Raw genomic sequence first — 24062 nt, 5'->3', positions numbered from 1 at the left:
ATGCGCGCAGGCATCACCTCCCTCTTCCCCCCCCCGTTCCCCGCCCCATTAAGGGCGGCGGGCTGTCCCCCCCGAACCGACAGCGGTGGGAGCCAATGGAGAGGCGCTCCTCCGCCCGCCGGTGGGCGGGGCGTGCGTCGCGCGGGTTGGGCGCACTTCCGCCGCGGTGCGGTGCGAGGCGGGCGGCCGGCGCCTATGTACCAATGGCTGCTGGGGGCCCTCGGCGCCCTCCTCGCCGCCGCCCGCCGCCCCGCGCCGCCCCCGGCCCCACCGCCGCGCAAGAGGCCGCCCCCCAGGTCAGCGAGCCGCCCCGCCGCCTCACGGCCACCCGGGGGGCCTCGCCCCGTCACGGCCCGCCGCCGGCTGCCGGGGTGGGAGGCCTGCGGGATCCCTAGTGGGAAGCGGGAGCCCGCCCGGGCACCTCAGCCGCCTCTCCTTGGCTCCTGAGGCGTTTGAGCCGAGCTGAACTTAGTTGCTCTGGCTGCCCGCCCCCGGGCCAGGCTCGGCCCCTCCGCCCGCCCAGAAACCCCCCTGCGGGGCGGGTGGGCCTGGAAGGGCCGTGCCACCCACCGCCCTTCCTGCCTCGGCACGGGAGTGGGTGAAACTGGTGTAAGTGGGTGAAACAGCAGGCTGCGTCCCTCCTTGTGGCCCGGCTGCTGGCCTGTGGGGCTGATATCGCTGTCGGGTCGCCCTGTGTTCACCATCACAGTCGTTCACGTCTGATATCGAGACGATCGTGGGTTCCAGATATTCCCGATAAATCCGTTGGCAAACCCACCTTCTCGTTCGCTTTCCGTCTCCGCTGCGGGGATTTGAAAAGAAGAAAAGGGGTGGAGACTCGGAGTACGTGTGTTGAAGCAGCAGGGAACAGCATAGATACATATAGGGTTATATTGGATGGAGGAAAGTCACGGCATGGGGATACGGCCTGTGTGTGGAGTGGAAGAAGGGATGCCTTCCCAGGGGCTAACCACTGCTGGTGCCCCAGAGCTCCCAGTGACAGGTGGCTAAGCCGTTTCTGTGCCTGCTGCTTCCGCCCCCTCTGAAGAGAGGGAACATATGGATCACATGCCATGTTTTGGGGAGTATGGTTGCTCCCTCTGGGAGAAACTGGTGCTCCAGGAGGCTCTGCTTAGCGTCTCATGTTCCAGAGGAAAGTGAACATCTTCTGGAAAGAGCCAGTTGTTGCACAAGTAGTTGCTCACAGCTGCTGCGCAGAGCACAGTCCCAAACTGAAGAAAACGCCTTTGTAGACTCTGTAGGCTGTCATGTCATGATCTGACCAGGAGACACAGTTTTGCTGAGAGATCACTGGGAATGACAGGCAAAGTAATTAGGATGACATTCAAGCGAAACTGCGTTCGGTGGCTTCAAAAGCTGTCCTGCTGAAAATAAGTTTTCCAACAGTGCTCTTTAAAATATGCTGTAAAATGGCAAAGATATTCCCAGCTCCCCTGTGTGTGTCTCTTCAAGGGAACCTAAACCACAGGGGTGGTCGTTGTTTCTGCTATTTGAGGCTTTCCCTTGAAGATGAAAAATTATGGGCATGGGTGGTGAAACTGGTGGGGAAAGTAGATAAGCATTAGCTACTCTTGTACTGCACCAGTGAAGTGCTGTGTGCAATTTTTTTTTTGTGGGGGTTAACCTGTGAAAACTTGAATTTTTTTACAGATTTAAATTATAAATCTTAATGAACTGTCCTCAACACCAGGTCGTTCTCTTACCACAGGGGAGAAGTTTTGGAAAAGAGGGCCTGTGCTTATAAGGGTGTCTGTGGAGTCCCTGAGTTTTTCTAATACCTTATTTTTCCCTTGTAGTTGCTGAGGAGGCAAGTAAAATGCTGGACATAAATAGGCACTGTGTTCTCTAGAGCATGGAGAAGGACAGGAATGCATCTTTACATGGAGAGCGGTCTCAAATTGCTTTTATTTCCTGGCCCATTTTTTCAGTGTTTCAAAGATTACTCAACACCCTGTGCACCTACCTGTTTCTCCTGGGCACTTGGCAAAACCCCAGTTGCAATGACACAGTTTAACCTTCTCACAGGGTTGTGTATCCCTGTCAGAGACAGAGGTAGCTAAGCACAGATTTGTTTTTCCTTCGCCTTTTGCCCATCTGTGTTCCCTGGCCATACTTCAGAACATCAAAGATTCCCCAATTTATTTCTGAATTACCAAAGAGAGGCTTCATCTTTTCTTGCAGTCAAACTAATTCTAAACCTCCAAGCGGCTGGTAAAGAAGGACAAAACAATGTTGTCACAGGTGTTGGGTGCTCTGCTAAAGTTGGAGAAAAAGGCCCCTCCAATCAAAAACAGTTATTTTAATCACAGTCAGGTATTTAAACTGTGCTTACCTCAGAACGTAGCCTTTTAGAGGCTACGTAGAGGAGCCTCTTACCTTTACGTAGAGGAGGTTGAACTGTGCTTTATCCCTGCAGAAGACTGACTGATGCTGGAAAGTTTTCGCTGATGAGTGGCTCAGAATTAGTTAGCTTCTGCTAAAAGTTGAGCAGGAGGATACAAATATTTTGTCTTCGTCAGTTTTACTTTCTGAAATACCAAATATGCATCTTTATAGGAACATATTTGTCTTGAACACCTACCCACCAATATTTTCTGCCTGACTTTAATAGCATAGTAATAACAAATATTTTTTATATTGTATGAAAGGTGCTGTTAAGGATATAATTGACTTTTTGTGCTCCTGTTACAGACAGAAGATAGTCCAGAAGCAATGATACCAGCAGGGTTTAGGAGCATAACAGTTTAAAATAAATTATTTTCTGTAAGGAAGACCAAGGAATTCTTCAAAGAATCCTTGCTGTCTGTCATGGTGTTTTTGGAGGCAAATAGGGGGGAAAAAAACCCAGCCCCAGCCTAGGCACAACCATTGCTCTCTGTTCCCAAAGTAAAAATTTTTACTAGATTTTAGCATTGTTATCAACTGATATAATACTTGGACTTACTCTTAATAAGAAAGGGTGCAACTAAAGAATTATTTCAAGAACTAGTTCGCGAGCACCGATTTAGCAGTAAGTTAAGTGGGTATATGGAGGAGCTGCTTTCCCACCTTTTATTTCCTGTCCTCCTTAGACTTCTCTTTGCAACTCAGTGTAGTGATTTACGAACTTAGATGCCTGGTATGCTTCTTGAGGAAAGAGGAAGACTTTACATATTAACTTAAGCAATTTTTTGGTGATAGCACCAAATGTAAAACATAAGGAATCATTAACAGAATGAGAAAAAGAGGCCTGGTATGCCTTAGTGGGATAATGAGGTCCCAGCGAGTGGTCTGTTGAGTGGGAGAGGTGGGGGCTGTTGGTGAGAGATGCTCGGCAGCTGGGGGTGCGTGTCTGAGGTGGTTGCAGGGGCATTTGCAGGGGGAGACCTTTGGGATAAGAAAACTAACTTTGGATGTTGGGCCCTCTGAAGTCAGCCTGTTACAAGCTTACCTGTGGTTGCAAAACACTGTTCTGTGTGTTCTTTCCTCAGCATTCAGCCACCTGTGGAAGATCCTGACCAGGCTCAACTAAAAAAGCAAAGATCAGGTACTGCACATCACAGAAATATTTAATATGCCTGATTTTTCTTAGGTTTCATGCACCTTAGAAAACTATGGCTTTTGTACTTCAGCATTATTACTGAAACTGTGGTTTTTCAAGCTGTTCTTTCCTCGTGGCTGTCTGCGTAGCCAGTGGCCTGAGGGTGTATCGTAGGACCTAACCCTGTATGTATTATCTGTGTCGACTGTGGCAAGGCCAGCAGGAGATACCCTGGGTCTCTCTGGCGGTGAGTCCATGCATGTCAGCAGAGAGTATTTTAAATCAAAGCCATGTGTTCCCTCCTATCTGTATTTGCAGTGTACCTCTGCCAGTTCAAAATGCCCATATGTCTTAAGAAAAATCACGTAGAATCTGGGATGTGAAGGAAGGTAACTTCAAACTGATGGCAGACAGAGAAAAATGGTATTTTGGTGAGCTAGTGGATTTGAGGGGAAAAAAAAGCTGAACTGAAAACAGAAGAGTCAGTTTAGTTCAAATCTGAAAATTTTGGCACATGCGTTTTGACAAGATAGAGGAAGGATGAGTAAAGAAGGATGGAGATGCAGCAGAGAACAGCAGGGTAGAGAAGTACTTTCTTCAATGAGGCTTTCTCTGATACCCACAAAGCATTTAAGGGTAAAATTATACAGCTGCCTGCAGCCATATCAGTGCCTCTGGATGCCAGCTGCACTGATCGTGATTTGAGATGGACATTTTTCTCTTTTTTGTCTTTACTGATAATGAGGGAGAAAATTTGCTTTTTAGGCTGTATGACATTTCCTAGTACAAGTTCTGCAGGGAGACTTGTTACGGCTTGGTGAACGATGCTGCCCCCTATTTAATGGTAGGGGCTGCTGAACTGTTGGTGTGCTTTTCAGGCTTAAGAGCATGAAATTATTAAAATATATGTCAAACTGATATCTTGCTCCCCTATCCCTTCCCCTTTTAGCAACATAACCAACTCTTGGTAGGAACAATTCCCACATCTTAGCAAGTAGGCCAGATCTGCTTCTAAGAACAGGGTACCATCTATGCCCTCATCTGCTAAAATATTGTTCTCTTATCCTCAAACAAATGCTGCTGTCTAACATGATTTCATCTCTAACACAGGCCCTTATTAGACAGCCCTGGCTTGTTGATGTTTGGAAGTACTGTCTGAGGGGTTGCACGTCTCTGCTTCTTTAATACCGAGACGAGCAGGCTTGGGTAGCTTTGATTTCCAGGCCTCAGCAAACAGCTTTTCTCAACTAGACAAGAGTGATATGTAATCTACTGCAAGAGTACATGCATGTGTGGAGGGGATGAGGAGGATAAATTGCACCCTATGCTGCTTCTCCAGAAACAGGGAATGTTCCCAAAAGCAGGGTGTTTTTGCAGGTATGGCTGGCAGGCTCAGGGGTTAGTCTTTGAGCTCCAGCTCTGAAGGACTGCACAGTGAGCCAACTAATAGAAATATCACCACCAACTGCCACTGGCAAAAGGGTATGTAATTTGAAATGAGCTACACTACTTTAGGTGGGAGTAGGGAGATGGACTTTAATGCAAATGGAAATCCTAATCCCCTTTTAAATCATGTTCTTATATGGCCTGTCTTTGTTTTTTAGATTATGCCATCTCTGAGTGTAAAAAGAAAGTTGAAGAAGTTGCTGCTGTGGTGAAGTTGCCAGCCAAGGCATCAAGTCAATGCCAGAAGGCTTCGGTCAGCAATGCTGCTCCAATCACAGAGTCTGCAGAAGAGGTAGGCAGGGATTTTGAAAGCAGGTAGAACCTGTGCAAGATGAAAGATGAAGCAGCTCTCCCTAATGCATCTGGAAGTTAGGCCCACTCTGAGCCTGTACAGCGGCAGGTTCTTTTCAATTTATAGCAGGCAGCTCTTGTGTTCTGGGTTTGCCTTACTCAGGTTTGTGTACCCTGCTCTAGCACTTGCAGCTGAGGAAGGAGCTAAATGTTAGTTGTCTTCCAGACACTACAGTTGTTCAAGTTTTAGTGTGTTTGTAAACTGTTACTCTCTTTCTTAACCTTATAGTTAAGGAGTCAAAATACATTACAGTACAAGAAAAACTGCGTACTTCCTCTGGAAAAACCTCTTTCTGCTAGGTTCATTATCCACAAGCCCAGGAGAGGATTCCTGTAGGACTTTGGCTCTGTAAAAATGAGTCATGAAGTGCTTGACTCTAGTTTGGTTCAAAGGTGTAGTGTTATTTTTCTTATTGCCTGAGAGGATAAGAGGAATAATAAACTCTTATTTGTACAAAATCTATTTTTCAAGGCCTATATTATTACACTGTGGCATGTTTAGGAGCTGACTGAGAACTCAGCGATAAGCTTGTATTGTTTTAATTGCTGTATGTATGAGAGCCTCTATTAAAAACTTAAAGTGTAGTTGTCAGAGATCCTGTGAAGATTTGCATTCTGCTACAGTCTGAACCAGCAAATCATGGGCCCAAGTCCCATTTAGCCGACTAAATTTCGGGAAGTTTATGCTTGCTTGGATTCAGATTCAGGTTATACTCACATTGGTACTTTTTTTGTTTTTATTTAAGACTCGGTCCACTTCTTCTGACCCTTCATCTAAAAGACCAACAGGTTCTGCTTTAGACGTAGAAATGCTACAAATTGGTAAGGCTGATACCAAGTTATTAACTTGTTCCTTTTTCACCCTGCCTTGTATACTGTGCGACTCTACCCCTAGGCTTACATACAGATTATTGCAGGCACAATGCCTAGGTAGCATCTAGGAATACTTGAGCGTGAACTCTTTCTTCCCTGCATCCTTGCATTGCATCTGGATTGGGGTCAGGCGTTTCTCTTGTCATCCCAGTACAAAGAGCTGCATTGGATGCAGTCCTTCAGTTCAGATATGTCCACCGTTAGCTTGCCAGAAGTTGTTTTAAATGCTAATTTTAGGTAGTAGATCCTGATAACCCTTTTTATTTCAGGTTTAGGCTGGCAATACCTTGTGTGCGCAACTTTCTGTGGTTGCCAATATGAAAATCTGAAAATATCCTAAAGTAATATAAATAATATTATGGTGTAAGAGAGAAAATGGAAATTATCTTTGGTGAAGCTCTTTACTGTAAACTCACTAAACTTCAGTTTCCTTTTATAGTTACTGATGGCTTATGCTCTTCTCTTGTAGATAAAATGCCTTGTGGAACCAATACTTGCTTGAATAAGGAAACACTGTCCCTTTCTCACAAGACAATTCCATATCTGAGGTAAAAATTCTTCTGTTTTCTTTGACTTCTCTGAAAGGTTTGCTGTCTTTTGCTTTCATTCTTGAACTTCTATGTTGCCTAACATTTGTATTTGTGTCCACACAGCAATATTTTTCCAAGGTATTCTGGAACTCCTCCAGGCTGCCATACTAAGGGAGGTGTCCAGCTGCTTTCCACCCCCCTCCCCTGATTTCAAACTTTTTCTTTAAATCTGGATACTTCATAGACACAGGATATTAGATGAAGATTAAAGGTCTGTGGTAGGAGGAAGTATTGAACTTGATAAGAGACTGGGACCGGGACTACTTGTGAAAAGGTCCTATATAGTTAGTTTGATGGGGGGAAAAAGTTGTTTTTTAAAAAAACAGAAAACCCAACAATCTTCTCTCAAAAAGTCCTCCACGATGTTTGGCACAAAATAGTTCCTGATTTGATAAAAGAACTAGTCTTTACATTGCATTTGTTTTGAATAATTGTATGGGGGATGCTGAGACACAGTTTTTACACTTACCTCAGAGTCAGAAATAGCTGGAAAAAGGAGAGAATGGGTCATGATGTGGTTTGATGCTACTGTTTGCCTTCCAGTCTCAAAACTGGATTGATAGTCTCATGTGTACCACAGCTTGGAGATGCTGTGGTGACAAAGTTGCAAAGTCCAGTTGGAGGCCAGTCAGTAGTGGTGTACCTCAGGGATCAGTACCGGGGCCAGCATTGCTTAATATCTTCATGAATGACCTGGGTGATGGGACAGAGTTCACAGGTGATGCACAACTGGGAGGAGTGGCTGGAGACATTGGACAGGCTGGAGAACCGGGCAGAGAGTTCACGAAGTTTAACAAGCAGGAATGCAAAGCCCTGCATGTGGGGAGGAACAACTCCATGCAGTGGTACATGCTGGGGGTTGACCAGCTGGAAAGCAGCTCTGCAGAGAAGGAGGTCCTGATGGACAAGAAGCTGACCATGAACCAGTGACACAACCTTGATGCAAAGGCCAACAGCATCCTGGGCTGCATTAGGAATAGTGTTGCCAGCTTGTCGAGGGAGATCCTTCTTGCTTTCTATGCAGACCACCTCTGGAGTGCTGTGTCCAGTGCTGGCACATCACGCACAAGGAAGATGTGGACATACTGGAGCGAGTCCAGCGAAGAGCCACGAAGATGATTAAGGGAATGAAGCGTCTTTCATATGAGGAGAGGCTGAGAGCCTGAACTGTTCCGCCTGAAGAAGAGAAGGCTCAGAGGGATCGCATCAATGTGTACAAACATCTGAAGGGAGGGAATAAAGAGGAGGGAGCCAGGCTGACATCAGCGATGCCCACTGACAGGTCAGAGGCAATAGGTGCAAACTGAAAACCAGAAAACACCATCTGAACATCAGGAAACACTGTTTGATTCTGAAGGTGGTCAGATACTGGTACAGGTTGCCTAGAGAGGTTGTGGAGTCTCTGACATCGGAGATGTTTGAAAAGCTAACTGGGACATGATCCTGGGCAATCTGCCATGGGTGATGCTGCTTGAGCAGGGGTTTGGACCACATGATCTCCAGAGATCTCTGCCAGAATGATTCTGTGAGGCAAGCAGAAACTATGCTTTGGTGCCAGTGCACTAGCTTTTAGAAGAGCCAAGGGTGGTATGGTATGAATAACACTCCTGCATGGTTCTTTAGTCTTCTGTATTCACTCAGGGCTTGGACTGCCATGGACATAGCATGTGCCTCTGAGTGCAATTGTGACATGCAGATCAAACAACAGTGTATATTCCATGCAGTTCTGATTTTTGCTTTAACTTCTCTTAAACTTCTTTTCCTATTAGCCAGTTGAAGACAGCAGGTCTTCATCTGAAGTTAAAACCCTCTTGTGTCTGACTCCATCATCAGTGTATACACTTTACAAAATAGTTGTTGTTGGAGCTTGAATCAGAAGGTATGTATTTGATGTTCTCTTGACACTGTTTCTTTTGCCGTTGATGTTTTTAGCTCAAGCAGGAGTGGCAAACACCACATCAAACCTGCTCCAGATGGCATCTTAACACTGAGGCCACCCATCAAGGAGCGCACTGTGCCAGAATCCACGACTTCAGAAGTCAGCAAAACGGGGAGGCTTTTATGTACTGCTGAAGAGGTACGCTGGGTGAGAAAGGTGTCTTTTGAAATGAAACAACTTAGCAGTTTTAACAAAGCTGTAGTAAATGCTGAAGCAGCGGTATGAAACAGCACAGTGTGTGTAATTAATGAAGTTGAAGGAATGCTTCTGGAAAATCAGCATATAGCATTTTATTTGCCTTTACATGCATCAAGTCTTGGAACAGAGCAGTGCTTTGTTGCCAAAAGATTGAATTTTAAACCATTTTCTTGGAAATGGTGTACTGAGCAAGGATCTTCCAGACAGTTTCGCTTGTAAGTGGAGCTGTGCTGCCTTGTCACTAAGTATGTAGTTGTTGCAGGGTTGTTTCACTATTTTGTCCTTAACCTAGCTCAACTGTGATCTTTACAGAGCAACTTTTAAAAGATAACGTAGACAAAAAACTGCTCAGTCCTTCCTTACAGGACTACCTGAGAGGTCTTTCCCTGTCCTTTCCTTCCAATATCTGAAGCAACTATTGGAAAATTCCTGATAAACCTAGCTTACGCAGGAGAAGAACTTACACCAAACTACTGGAGAAGCAGGCCATGGCAAGCTATGGAGTATGATTAAGATACCCTGGGGACTCATAGCACCCAGTCATTATGTATAGGGACGGGAATCCATATTAGTCTGAATTATTACGCAAGAGGTGCAGACCACAGCTGAAGGGAAGAGGCCCCCATTTGGGAAAGCAGTTGCAGAGGAATTTTGAGGTTTATGGTGGGACACAAGTTCCTAGAGCAGGGCTAACACAAAATGAAGGTGTGCGAATTCCTGCTAAGGTAAACTTGAATAACGTGCCAGGATTTTGGGAACAGTCTGTGCAGTCCACACTATATCCAGATTTCAAACATTTGCTTTGCGTGCAGTTCTTCTAATCTGTTTGGTTTTTCCCTCCATTCTGCTAGGATGTTCAGCGAGGTGAAAAGGCGAAATACAAACAGCTGTTGGAACTGGTTAAGGAAAAATACCCTAGAAGCCGCCCGAATCCACAGCTTACAAGCTTCCGCAAGTAATTATAGGAAAAATAACCATTAACTTTTTGGTGGTAACTTTGTAGCTGTTGTATGTGGAAGTGGAGGGGAATTAATCTTTCCTGCTCTTTGGGGTTCAGGGCAGTGTCCCACAGCAGGTGTTGGGGAGAACTAATTTTTGAAAGATCAAGACCCCTCCTTCAGCTCTCTGCTCCCTGCAGTGAAGCATTAATATTCTCTGAATGTGTATTCTAAAGGTGAAGATTCCTTTGTTGATATGCGTGTGTTTCTCTGATACTCCTTTCTTGTCTCTTTGTTAAGGGAGGTAGTATCTAGATCTAGTGCTGGCAGTGTAATTTCTAGTATGAAGATCACAGCACTGGCTATTCTGAAGCACCATTAAAAAGAATTTATCTTCCTCTTGTTTGCAATTTATGAGTTTTTCTGTGGTCAGCAATCTGGTTTTATCTGAGAATGTGAAACTTAAGGTAAACATGGGGAATGCCAGAATTTTCTCTTTTCCTTTCTGCCTCCCCCAGTCCTTCTCACACAAATTATAGGAAGTTTTCTCTTTGCAGTACACTGAGTTGACAAAATCCCACTCATGTAGAATTCCAGTTCTTAAAGCACCCTGCAAAGGGGAACTTCTGTGTAATTCTGATTCATCTATTACTGGTGATCAGTGTATTTGATATCTAATAACTGTGTTGAGAGATGGCACAAGTTAACTACGCAAGTAAAAAACACAAAAATAATAGAAGCCATTATCTTAGTGGAATGATTACACTTCAAAGCTGTATTGAAGGGGCCTAATTCTTGTAGAATACTGATGCCCAGATGGTGCTGAATTTCCAACATGCCATTCTACACAGTGAGAAGGTAGAAAATGCCATGCTTTCTTGCAGCTTCCTTAAATGCTGTGAAACATGGGTTGTTACCAAGGCTTAGAAAAAAACTCCACTCAGTGGTTCACAGCTAGAAAATGTATAGACACAGGGCTTCAGAACAGTGTATCATGTTTAAACATTCTGATGCATGAAAATTATATGGAAAACAGTATCTTATGTAATTTTAGGTGTACTGGCAATAGCATTTTAGGCTGGGTTAAGACTCTGCTTTCAGCATCTAATCTTCCAGTCTTTGATGATTGTGTTTTGGCTCATACCTCAGAGGAGACCTGAAGCATGTGAAACAGATTCCTTTCACATGAAGCTAAACCAAAGAGTGTACCTGTGGAATGTGTCTAATGCACTCCAACTTCTAATGAGCATGTAGTCCCTGAGGTCAGAGTAGAGCAGGTCTGAAGTAAGATGTCCCAGAAGTATGCATTTTGTGAACATTGCCTTCTCAGTGCCAGCATAATCTTTAACAAGTAGATTGAAAAGAATTGGTCGAGCGTGGTTGTAATGTTGTCTTGTCCCATAAAATAAAGTGGCCGCCTCAGATTAATCCAGGTATTGTAGGATGTGTAAAGAATACTTTCTCTTTTTAAAGAAAAAAAAACAAAAAGGCCACTGATTAGTTGGTGAAAAGGTAAATTAATCAAATTTCATGATTGGTTAGTCTCTGTTGAAATTCTGGAAACAGAAAACTTGACTCCGGTATCTTCAGTATGCCTGAGTTGAAAGTAGCCAAAGCTTCTGAAGGTAAACTGCATCTTCATGGAAACGCCCTTTGCATTTTGTCACGAAACCAGTGCAGGAGACAGGATGGTTTTGTCAAGGGATTAAACAGCCTGATTTTACTTTACATATTTCTATCGCTTTAACTATGGCTTCCAACTCTAATGTGGACAGTTGTGTACAAATAAACTGTATCCTTTCTTGTGAATTGGTATGCACTGATAAGAAATGTCATTTATATAAAAACTGCGATTCTTCTCTGTTTTTTGCTGTACCAAAGTGTTGAAGCCTACTCTAAGGAACCAGTGATGACTGTGAGTCACCTGGAAGAACAAAAATATGGAGACGTCTATCCACGTATGACACTAAGGACCAGTGAGTATCCGCATGATTCATATCTGTTCTACTTTGTAGGTAGACTTCAAATCAAAATAGACCATTTCCTTAAGTCTCGAAGGTATAGATTATACTAAAGAGATTTGTCAATGCTAATGTATCGTTAATCTGTGTCTATTTTTAAGAAAATCTAAACCAGCCAGTGTGTTTATGCTAGTATAGCTTATGTCAGCTCTTAGAATGAAATGAGCTGTCTCTGGAAAGAAAGGGGAATAAAAAAAGAGGGGAGAAACACACACACACCCCCCACCCCAAAACCACAGCTAGTTATTGGCTAAAATGGTTTTGTAAAGTTTTTGTTGAAGTGAAAACGTTTTTTTTTTAAAATTCTCCTTGAGAGACATTACTGTACCGGTCATGTTTGTAGCTGTAGACGTAACTGCACTATGCAGGAGAACTTCGTACTCCTTGGCTGTTGTACTGGTGGAGGGTGATACCTTACTGTGCACTCTTAGATGCCTGTTCCTTAACTCAGAGTTGCAGTTATGTGCTACTGTTTAAACCCTTTTTAATGCTGTATATATATATATATATCACTATTTCTATGTCATATACAGATTTGAAACCAAGTGAGCTAACTGCACAGTACCACCGTTGATACCAAGTTAGCTTCTTTTGTAGATTATCTTTAGCGAGTTGAAGATACTTAACTACTGAAGGTGACCTTAATTGTCTTCTGCAGTGTTTATACCAGTACTTAAACTGGTTTGCTGACAGGCTATTTTCTTTCGTGCCAGCAGTGTGTTACAATACCATGTGTTCGTGTGTATTCATCTGGTGTCCCGGTCTTTTTTTTCCCTGTTCATTACTTAAACGATTTTTCATCAATACTTCTTTTTACATGTCGGTGACTTTATTATGCAATTTTAGGTTTTAAAATTATTTCTGAGCAGGTGCTAGAATCTGGGGAAGGCTTGTTTTGTTGTGGAAAATTACAAGCTGTTCTGAGGCTGGAGAAGCATCTGGTTTTGCAAAAATTGTTTGTTGAGTCAAGTGTGCAATCAAGAATTTAAAACTCAATAAATGCCCTGCTTCAGCTCTGATACACTCACGCATGATATTCAAAGTCCAAACTGTTTGCCAGGGTTCGAACTTCCTGACCATACAGTCATCATCAAAAGCTTTTTTTTGTGTTTATCACCCAGAAGCCAAGAGCTATCTGATGGTAATTTAAAGTTGACTTCTTGTTTTTGTATTACTCCTATTTTTTTTGCAGGTATCAAATGCACAGATGTTTGCAGCCCACAGTGGTCTCAGAGAAATGATATGATCAGGTAGGGTCTCTTTACTCATGGTTCTTGTTTCTTTTCGCTCTGTGTGCACGTCTCTTTCAGCCTCCAGTAATGTCCAGAAGACAAATCATACTTATCGTCTCAGTGCTGTGGAAGAGGAGTAACTAGCTTGTGGCTCTGATTTGCTCACCAGCCAGTTGCATCTCAAACACAGCTCCCGTGCTAGAGCTGTGCTGTGTGACAAACAGGGTTGTACTGGTGTGGTGTTTGCGGGGTCCTTCACTGTGGGAAGAAAGCCAGTCAGGGTGAGAGTGGTGGCTGTACCACATTGTCCTTGGTTTTGGAGAACCCATTTTTGCTTGTGAGTGTTCCTCTCAATCACCTCAAACCATCAGTGGTTTCACAAACCATTAATTAGCTGACATTTAATTTCTTGCACTTTGAAGCTAGGATCCCTTAGTATAATGGTTAGAGACCTGGTAAAGCCTGGTGGGACTGAGGCAGTTTTTGTGACTTACAGGATGCCTTGGGTTTGAATAGGACACCAAAAGGAAGCATGCAGTTGGTTTGTCTGCTGTTTTGGAGGCCAGTGGACATGTTTGTACTGGCTGTCTGAGCTGTCAGGACTATGAGTTCAGATGGCTTTGTGTTGTTGAGGGAAATGGGTTTTTGGTTGCTAAGCGCAGCAACATGGAGAGATTTTGTATGGCAGTCTGATGCATGCATCTTTCTGCAGTGACCTGCCCTTAAAAGAGAGAAGAGAAAGTGTAAATGGGAGCAGAGAGAGATTCAGTTGTGGCAGTCCTGTTTTTTAGCTAATTCTGTCCCTGTGCTTCTCCCCGCTTTAAATACTAGTGCTATATTTAGCCTGCAGCACTGTTCCTGTGCTTAAATTGTCACCGGTTCTCCTAAGCTCGAGGGGAGAGAAGGAGATAAAGTAACTGATAGAGTATGATGGGTTCAAGTAAAAGGAACATTTTCTTGCCTTTTTTTACAGATTTAGCTACTAACTGAGGTAATTTGAAAAGGCTTGTGATATCTACTCTTACCATTGTGCCTTTAAAGCATAATGAGTGCAGGATACCATGAGAGTCTGTTGTAGGTCTCCTTGCTGAAAAAGGGGATTGTTGGTGACAATGCAAATTCTTGTTTTTGAAGAAGGGTCATATATATGGACAACTTTAATGTCTGTGCATTTGTTTGCTCTTCAGAGTCTGCGTGGTTTTAATGATAATCCTCTGCAAATGGGGATAGTCACTCTCTTGACTAGCCTATAGAAGGCAAGTAAACATCTTGTAGCTGTCCCATTTTTAATTCGATGTGCTGGTCTTAGTTTCCCTAAGCTAACTATATTTGGATGCAAGTATAGTTGCAGATGTTCATGTTATACCTTGCAGTATAACGCCTAGCATGCAGTATTTATCAGCAGTAGATCACAAAGCACTTGATAGAGGAAGTGCTGGTTGCTTCCCTGTTTTCCAAGTAATGAAACTGATAAAGAGAAACAAAAGGAGTCTTGCACATGCAGATGGAAAAAAAGTTGGCAAAGCTTCCAGCTCTTCATTCTATCCCAGTCTTGCTGCTAAGAAGGAACAGTGCTGGAGGCTGAGATGATGTGTCACGAGTTCATGTGTGCAACTGAGGCTCTAGTCAGAATCAGCCTTGAAAAAGCATATCCAGAAGGTGAATTCTTGAGAATTACATGGGACAGCACAGATATGCAGCTCACTTCTCTCTCTCTCCCACTCTCCTTGCAGGTGTTACACACCAGCAGAAAACTCTTATGAACAGGGAAGACCAGTGAAACAAGCCATTGCAGGGGTAAGCTTGTGTTACTCATTTCACTTTTTAGGAAAATATAGCTATTTATGATCAGAAATTTTTGCACTCTTCACTTAAATACGTTACTTACTCAACAATACATGTGTCCTGGTTGTTTTTCCCAGGGAAAGTGGGAGCATTGTTTTATGAGTAGCACTATCACAAAGGGTTTCCAGCTGCCATTAATTTTGTTTCTGAACTATTATGAGCACACTATATTTATTCTACCCCTTTGAATGTGTTTGGTGTAGCCTCAGAATCTTCAGTGCACAGACCTAGTTGACCTGCAAAGCTGGACTGTGGTTATCTTTAGTCTTCTCTTGTTTTGTGAGACAGGAAGAACATTTTTGACTGTCATTTCTGCTCAGGACTAAGATCAAAGAATAAAACTTTAATCATGAAAATCAGAAACATTAACCTCAATCTCAACTTGATACCTACATGTGGAGTCTTTGCTGGGGTTCTTAATGCTAGTCCAAGCCAAACTAACTCTCTGCCTCTCTTGCCTCTGTTTAATTTTGAGTGCCACACTATGTGGGTGCACAGTTGGAACGCAGTCATCCGTAAAAAGTAACTTTGGAGTTTGCTGCTTGGATATGTGTACAAAACCCCTTCCGGTTTTATACATGAGCAAGATTTTCTGCACTATTTCCTAGCAAACAAATCTGTGCTTGCTTGCTAGCTTAATGTTGTTTTGTCTAACAGAGACAGGATGGAGCTGAAGTCTCAGAAGGGGTGTTATTCCAATTACGTCTGGCACCTGTTCTGTCCAGAAAGACATCTGTCCTTGATGTGGAAGAAAAGAAATTCCCAAGCTCAGAAAAAACAGTAGAACACTTTTCGCCGCTCACAGAGGTACCATAGCTGATAGTCTGTTAGACAAAACAGAAGGCTGTGTAACAGCTGCAAGGAACTCCATTTATTATAGGTGGTTCTTAAGGCTGTTTGAAACCTTAGGAACTTGCATTTTAACCTGTTACTGAGTGTGTCCGGCTGTGACTTCACAGTGCAAGGGTCAGCAATAAAGCTGGTTTTAAGGATTTAATATGCTCCACACGCTCCTTCAGTTGTGCTAACCTAAGTGTTTGTGGGGCTTCTGCTCCCAGGGCGAAAATTAGTCCAGGTTTAACAAGGTCGTCCAGAGCAGTGCTAACCTGATTTGTACAGTTATATTGGCACTGCCTCTTAACCTGTGCTACTGTGGTGATAGAACCTGACAAATAAGCTTTTGCTGATCCACAGCGTTGCATTGCTTTTGGGGGTCCTGGGCATCTTGTGTAAGTCCTCAGGATCTCACAGAGCCATGTGTGCACACTGGGTGTGGTTGCACTGCATGTAACAGTGGTCACGGGTTAACTTTGTTGTGCTATGCAACAGGGAGTAGGAGTTTAGGTTTCCCTGCTTGTATGAATTTTGGCTGCTTTTATTCTTCAGAGTTGCAGTCATCCTGATCTAACTGAGCACCTCCTTTTTTTTTCCCATTGACGATTAACTTTGAAAGGGCTAGCAAATCCAGAGTTTACAAAGTCTGCGCAGTAATGCTCAGTAAAAGGAAAACCAGGTGTTTTTCTTATTTTGCTAGTGCAAATTCAACCAAGAAGGAGATGCTATTGCAGATCAGAGTATTTACTAACAGACCTAGTGATTTATTTGCATTCCTTAAGCAGTCTTAGGTGGAAACATCCATATTACAACCAGTTGCTTGCACAACCTGGACTCCTGATTGCCTGCCTGCAGTGTAGCTGCCTCAGTTTCCACCTTTGCTGTTACTTCAGTTCTCTTTGAAGTCCCCCGCCTTCAAATTCTTTCAGCTTCTGACTTAGCTGCCTTGGTATGGAGAATGCCTACTGTGGTTGGCTTAAACTCAGTATTGCAAGAGCTGCAGCATCATGTGGGAAAGGTGTTCGCTGCACTTCTGGTCATTTTTCAGCTGCTTTAGCATTTGCTAGTCCATGCGTTTTATATCAGCTTCCTTTGTGAAAACAAATTGAAGCAAACCTGAGCTCTAAAGTTCAAAGCTAGGACACTGAAACAAACCAACCAACAAAAAACGGCTATTGCTAACTTAGCAGGAGACTGGCAAAGCCAGTTGCTCTGTCACCTAAGCTTAATTTACAGGCCTTGTTTCAGTTGAAAGCTGCCCACAGGTTAGCACGCTCAATACTCTTTTTCACAAGTCCTTCCCCATTTAATTGTTCGTTTCAGGCCATGGAGAGAGAGGTGGTTGCTGCATTTGGCAAAGGTGAGCCGGATGAGATTATGAGCAGTGCCTTCAAACTAAAGGTCACTCGTGAGGACATCCACACACTAAGGAACCTTCGCTGGCTAAACGATGAGGTGAAACTAGCTGCAGCACAGTGATATTCTAATTCAGCATTTATTTAAAAAATACCCCTTCACTGTCTAGTGACTAGTGTCTTATTTTACATCTCGAGTTTTACTGTTTGTGGTACAGGTCATTAATTTCTACATGAGTCTTCTGGTGGAAAGAAATAAGAAGGAAGGATATCCAGCAGTCCATGCTTTTAGTACTTTCTTTTATCCCAAACTAATTTCTGGGGGCTACAAAGCAGTAAGAAGATGGACCAGGGGAGTGGATCTCTTCAAGCAGGACCTCATCTTTGTGCCCATTCACCTGAGAGTGCACTGGGCACTAGTGGTGAGTCAAACTGGCTTTTTATTTAGAATTGGATGGGGAGAAAAAAAATCACAAGAAAAGTCATTTAGGTTTTGTTGTGTATGCAGCACAAGGTTGTGCTTTGTCTAACTGTCACCTTTTAATAACAGGTCATAGATGTCAGAAAGACCACCATCAAATACTTCGACTCAATGGGACAAAAAGGGGACAAGATTTGTGAAACTGTGTTGTAAGTAACTGCACAGGCACTGCTTTTATGTTGTGAATTATGAGAAGGTTTTTGGATTTCCTCCCTCTAACACGACTGCAAGATTTCGTATGTCCTGTAGATAAAGAAACAGAAATCTGAACTTCGCTTGCTGCAAGTTGTGTGACATGGACTACTTATGTAGTCTCACATGTCCTCTCCACCCAGGGTCTTGGGTGCCTGGATTCTGCCACCTTCCCACTATACACATAGATAAAGCGTCACTGTCAAATAAATGATAGCCCTGTGGCACGCGTGCACTGACTTTGTTAGTAGGCAATAAAACTGGCCTATTGATGAAAGGGAAGAATTTCAGGGAAGTGTTTCAAAATGCCAACCTGAAAAAGGATTACAGTCTTCCAAGAGCTTTTTTTACTTCCCCTTCTTTAAGAACTTTCAGATTGCAACTCAGTAATATTGGTGACTGAGGGCACATACGCTATTTGAGATCAGCTACACATAGACTTTTACTCTTCATTGCGTAGCTTTTTTATCCTTTTCTTGCATTGAGACCTTTCCCACACACACACTCGTAATGTTCATTCTTTCTGCTCTAGTGAGTGATGTAACATGGTACTTCTCAGTTTGTCTGTACCTCTTCTGTCCTGTTCAGTGTTTTAAACAAAGGCATGTTTCCCTCCAGCTTACCCCAGCAGTTTACCCTCATGTCCTTGTTGTGTGTTATTTGTATTTCTGACATTCTTGTTCAAGACAGATGTCTTGTAGCAAGCCTTTCCAGATGTATCAGCTGGCACGGCATACATCTTAAATGTAGTGGGTACAGTTTTTCATGTTGTGCAAGCCAGCATCCTTAGATGTCTTTGCCACAGATGCAGAAGTAATAAAAACCCTTAACCTAACAGCTTTATAGACCAAAAGCTGGAGAGCAGGCCCACAGAGACAAATCAAATGTTGTTTTAGTCCTGTGCTCTCCTGAAGAGTTAACAACACATGCCTGGGAAAGGGTATAAGAAGAGGCCTGCATCAAATAATTTTTTCCTCAAGAGTATTCTTCCAGAAACTGCTGGTCTGGGAACTTCCTCAGCCAGAGGTATTAGCCCAAAAGCTTTTGTATTTGTTCTTCTGGTAGTGCACACAGTATGTGGGATTAAGGCACATGGTGGAATTAACGGCACTCTGGTTCCTTGCTTGGTTTTTCTGTTCCTCCTCTGAGAACATGTGATTTGGGGTCTCATTCCTGACCATTAGCTTGCAGCCTCTCACTGTGTGTGTAAATTTAAGATTTGGATTTTTCCTCCAAATGCCTTAAATCAGCTGCTGTGAGGATCCTTTGACATTTTACTGTCCTGCCATTCATCTTCCTGTGATCATTCAGCAGCTTGGTTTTTTTGTTGGCCTAAATTACTGACATGAAGAGTGATTTTGTTTGTTTGTTTTGTTTTAAACAGACGATACCTGCAAGAAGAAAGCCGGGAAAAAAGAAATCTGGAGCTGACTTTTTCAGAGTGGACTCTTCACAGCATGGAGTCACATGTATGTGAACATTACTTGGATTTGAAATGTGAACTGTAACTCATCACAAAGGTCTTAACACTTTCAAATAAGTCCAAACCTTTAGAGAATGGCCATAAGCATCTCATGTCGTTATGGTACCTTATCGGGCTGCAAGTGGACCAGGGAACCATGCTGGGACAAAAACCTTTAAGCAGTGCCTCTCCTTGCTGGCTGAATACTTTCTTTTTTTAAATTAGTCTGCCACATGAAGGTGAATCTGGCTTTGCCCTCATTTCACAAGTCAAATTTAAAAATCTGTTGTCAGGGAACATAGGCTGCATGTTTGGAGCACAAATCCTGGCATTTGACAAAGCAAAGGGTTGAGCTGATGTTTCTCAAGTTAATAGTAAAAAGCAGTATCTAAAGACTTGATTTAAGAAACACGACACGGTGCAAACCTCAAGACACCTTGCAGAGAGGAAGGCTGCTATCCCTTGTCAGCCTGCCAAGAATTTGGATTGTAACATCCAAGTAAAGGAAGCGGAGGGGAGGGATGATGAGCAGTTAATTGGGTCTATTCCTGGTGTTTGGGAGCGGTAAATGGATTATGCAGTTAGCCTCATGAGTGTCTGGTTAATGTATTGTTGGTGTGGGTACTGTGTGCTGCTTCCAAATTGCTTTTCTCTTAAGATAGAGGAAAATTCTCCATCTCCTTTGCATTCATTAGGAAATCCCTCAGCAATTGAATGGAAGCGACTGCGGGGTTTTTATGTGCAAATACGCAGATTATATCTCCAGAGACAAACCAATAAACTTTACACAGGTGAGTAAAGGTTATAAACAGCTCCAGACTTTTTCACAGATACAAGAGCCAGGGAAGTTATGCCACAGCTGTTAATTGTGTCTGGGGCAGAGGCTGAGGTTTTGTACCTCTCTGTTTTTCATGCATGGTTGCTGGGGTTGGAACTTCAAAGCAGCCTCAGCAGGTCAGAGCTGTATTCTCCATCCTTAGGTATCTGCTCCCTAGTTGAATCCGTGAGATTCCTCTTGGGCAAGATACTGCAGCCAGTGGCTTTGTGGTATCTGGCCTGTGTATCTTTTGGAGAAATGGATTTCAGCTTTTGACCAGTTAAGACAGTGGTTATTTCCAACGCAGTGATCTTTTATTAAAGTGTTTGTAAGCTGTTGTGTAGTCAAGTAAATCTGGTTTTGTTGGGTTGTCATGTCACCCTCTGAGGAGCTGTGTGGGTAAAAACCATGTTGCACCCAAATGGCAGGCGTTGACAGTTCTTAAAAGGAACTTCATATTAAAGAATTAACTGGTGTTTATGCATATCTTCTGCCTCTTTCTGCCGTGACTTTGTATTTAATGGATTTTTCTTTTCTTTGCAGAATCACATGCCTTACTTCCGCAAGAAGATGGTGTGGGAAATAATCCATCAGCAGCTGCTGTGAGACATGCACTATTAGAGTAACACTGTGATCACCTTAGGGTGACTAACTGTTATTTTAGTTACTTTTCTAGTACTTTATTTGAAAAGGCAGCAGGCACACAAATTTTCCTCTTTAGACTATGAAGTAGCAGTTAAGTTGTTGGGTTTGTTTTTTTTGTTTTTTTAATCTTCCCGATTTTGGAGACAGTAACTCTCTTTGAAATTAGCTAATGCACCTTAAGTGCAAGCCAGAAAGATTGCTGTGACGTTGCCAAGGGAACGGTTAAGAACAAACGCTGTGAACCTCCATCGCTGAGGTGGATGCTCATACCTCGCAGCACACGTGGCCACGTTATGGACAAATGGACAAATAATCTTCCCAAGGACAATGTGCTTAGCTACTGTTTCCTCGAGGAGAGTTTTCTTCTGTTTCTGGAATATCTACGATCTATTTGATTCCTAAAACTGGATTTGTGGTGACCATAGAAAGAAAGCACTTACCATCTTTTGATTTGCAACAAATCCATAGTGAAGCCTCTGTAGCTGGGGTTGGTTTGTTGTTTGTTTTGTTGGGTTTGGTTTTTTGTTTGGTTGGTTTTTTATTTTGCTGTCTCCGGGGAGTTATCTAATGTGAAAAGAGAAGTATTTATTTCTTTTTATTAAAATAAATATGTAACTTATATAAAGAGCCTTACTGGAATGAAACTCTACCTGGTAATGAAATAGAGTGATTTTTTTTTTAATTGAAAAGAAGTTTGACATATCAGTGTGGTTTTTAGCTCACTTACAATCTACAAGGAGGAAGACTCTGGCCAGGATGAGTATCAGAGCACAAAAGCCTCTAAGCAATCATCACATATTCCTGAAGGGACAATCAGGATGTTGCTCAGCAGTGAGATGAGCAAGCACAGTCCTGGTAATACCGAAGCAGGAGATTTCTCTTTGGAGTAACTCACTAGACTGTTCAGTGGGACAAAGCCTGTGTGTGCAGCTTGGTGAACACAGGCTGCCCAGTGCTGGAATCTAAGGCCAATTTGGGTGTCTCCATGCAGTATTGCAGTGTACTGCTGTGGAAGTGGAATAAAATGTTCTAGCACTGATGTGCCAGGGTATGGAGGCGTGTCCAGGTTCAGTGGTGCTGCTGGAATGTGTTAGTGCTTTGTTGCCCCTGTGCCGCAGGTGCTGCCTCCACGCCTCTGCCAAGTGAAGAGCTCGTGTGAATCCTCACTCTGCTGCGGTCAGACCGAGCTAGATCAGCTTAAACATGGTGTTTCCCCCTTTCATTTTTTTTTTCCTTTAGCTTACACTCCAGAACTGGAGTGGGATTTCAGGTCTTTCGTGTACCATTGCAGAAGAAAGATTGCCCCATAGCTGTTTGGGAAGCTGCATGTTTGAATGCTTGTATAAATAACCTTGTCAGATTGTTTCTCTAAGGGCATAGTTACCATAATGTCCGGTGATTCTTGACTGGTGACGAGGTATCTCCTCTCCTCAGCTCTGGGGGAAAGATGGCAATCTGGGGACATCCCCTCTGTCATTGCAGGTGCAGTCAGCCTTTCATGGTGCTGCTCTGTGCCTGAAGGTCTGCTCTCCTGGGAAAGCTGATAAGGTTGTTTATCTGTGTTGCAGGTCAGCAGCTGCATCAGTCCTTGCTTTCAGAATGATTAGCTTAATCCGTCACAAAATCAGAGGAGATCCTCCAAAGAGAGGACTATTACAAAGGCAGTCTGCCCTCTTTTGTCCTTACATGAGATACTTCATCTTCCCTGGATCCTTGAGGATTTGGAAGATTTTTAGCTGTTTATTAACACTAGGACCCAGTAGCTGAATGTTTTAACTATCCTTTCCCCTTTGCTTCCGTTCTCGCCTTCGTGGGGGATGCAGTTTTGAGGCTGACCCTGCTGTCTGCTGATGACAAAAGCAGATTTTTTCTTTTGGGGAAAAAAAAAACACCCCAACAACTAAACAGCCCCTGCAGAGGGGCCAGTGGGGGGTTAAGGATGCTTTCCAGGTACTCCTTGTGTATGCCCCTTAAGCAGAGGGGGCTCAGATGTTAAATGGAAGGACCTTACCTGGATGCCTTTCCCCGTCCTCTATGCAAACCAAAAAGCACTTTTGTGGTGTAAATCCCTTTAGGGGATACCTGCACTTGTCACTGCCGGTCACTGAGAAGTGCCTGTGTGGTTGTGGCTGCTGAAAGCCTCCGTGTATGAGACGGTGGGGAAATTGTGCACATACCAGTCAATATCCCCTCTGTCTGCAAGGTCATCTCGTGGGCTCTGGCCCTTCGGCTGTGGCTTGGGTCCTTATGCCCCTACAATGTGCTCTGAGAACGCCCTATGGAGAGAAATAGGCTGTTAACTTTTGTGCTTCGGATGAACAGTTGGGTGCAGGGTCTGTTTCTTGCTCCTCTTTAGTAAAGGGCTTTTTGGAGATGATAAGCTTGTGCTTTACTGTGCTGATGGGAGAATGTGTGTACTCGGTGAGTAATGCTGTGTCCCCTGGCTGCTCCCCTGGGCTGGGGGGATGCTCGTCATTCAGCTCTGCACATTTCTGATGCCATCTGCCCTGTGACATGGTCCTTACTCACAGGAAGGACGTGGCGGGGCTCAGCCAGCCAGTCTGGGTCAGATCCATCTTTGCAGTGATGGTGAGCACAGGTTTTCCCAGGGCTGCGCCAGTCCTGCTAGCAGCGGAGTCATTCCTCACTGCCTGGGGCTGGGGATGGTGGTGGGACAGCAAACACGAAAACTGATGCTCTTTTTTGTGATGGCTTGTACTGTAGGTGGGGAAGGGACTTCTTTCCTCCCTGTACCGTTCCAAAACATGGACATGACAAGCGATGTGGTTTGGTGCTTTGAGGCATTACACAGGTAGCACCAGAGCCTGCCCTCCCCAGGGGCCACCTCCCCGGTGGCACTCTGTCCCTGGCACCTGATGGGGTTGGCGGGAACGAGCATGGCTCTGCTTATCAGCACCCCATGCCATGCCACAATTTCATGCAAGGGACAACCCAGTCCCATTTGGTCCTTTCCACAGTCAGTGTTGCACTTCCACCCATCCCAGAGCCAGCCATCTACCTGCTGCTGGAGAGACCAAGCTTTTGGCTAGCTGGAGACACAGCTGTGGAGGTGCATAGGGGCACCTGAGCTTTCCAGCTACATGAGTGTAATTAGTGCGCCATTAATAACCACAGCAGTGCCACAGCATCGTTTCAGCTTTGCTAACTAACCGCGGACAAGCACCGGTCCCTGGTTTAGTGCAGGGAGACATGGCTGCATGATGGCAACACCTTCGCAACTGATTGGGTACAGCTATGCCTAGCAATGCCTGCAAACATTGCCCTCCCCCAAAATACACCCC

At 43.8% G+C, this 24062-nt stretch overlaps 1 protein-coding gene and 1 long non-coding RNA gene across 2 annotated transcripts; one reads left to right on the top strand and one right to left on the bottom strand.

The window, feature by feature from the left end:
* Positions 1-154: 154 nt before the first annotated feature.
* On the top strand, positions 155-21422 carry SENP2 (SUMO specific peptidase 2). The gene is made up of 17 exons (XM_075099562.1): positions 155-296; positions 3492-3547; positions 5146-5279; positions 6085-6160; positions 6681-6759; positions 8734-8878; positions 9790-9893; positions 11758-11852; positions 13090-13147; positions 14863-14926; positions 15632-15781; positions 17132-17263; positions 17382-17585; positions 17714-17793; positions 19221-19305; positions 19994-20089; positions 20659-21422. The coding sequence occupies exons 1-17, from the start codon at positions 196-198 to the stop codon at positions 20719-20721; spliced, it is 1722 nt and encodes a 573-aa protein (XP_074955663.1). The 5' UTR covers positions 155-195; the 3' UTR covers positions 20722-21422.
* Positions 893-2489, bottom strand: LOC142060035 (uncharacterized). The gene is made up of 3 exons (XR_012661582.1): positions 2404-2489; positions 2354-2366; positions 893-1311 (listed from the first exon to the last, which is right to left on the bottom strand). It is a non-coding gene; the product is annotated as an uncharacterized LOC142060035 (long non-coding RNA).
* Positions 21423-24062: the final 2640 nt, after the last annotated feature.

This window comes from Phalacrocorax aristotelis, chromosome 7 (genome assembly GCF_949628215.1).
Source record: "Phalacrocorax aristotelis chromosome 7, bGulAri2.1, whole genome shotgun sequence".
In the NCBI taxonomy this organism is placed as follows: Eukaryota; Metazoa; Chordata; class Aves; order Suliformes; family Phalacrocoracidae; genus Phalacrocorax; species Phalacrocorax aristotelis.
The sequence above is the reverse complement of the archived record's forward strand: the minus strand, read 5'-3'. Positions and strand labels throughout refer to the sequence as shown.

Coding starts and splice junctions, on each gene's coding strand:
- SENP2 (XM_075099562.1), top strand. CDS start 196: ATGTACCAATGGCTGCTGGGGGCCCTCGGCGCCCTCCTCGCCGCCGCC. Junction 17,586..17,713: donor GAGTGCACTGGGCACTAGTG/GTGAGTCAAACT, acceptor TTTTAATAACAG/GTCATAGATGTCAGAAAGAC. Junction 20,090..20,658: donor AACCAATAAACTTTACACAG/GTGAGTAAAGGT, acceptor TTTTCTTTGCAG/AATCACATGCCTTACTTCCG.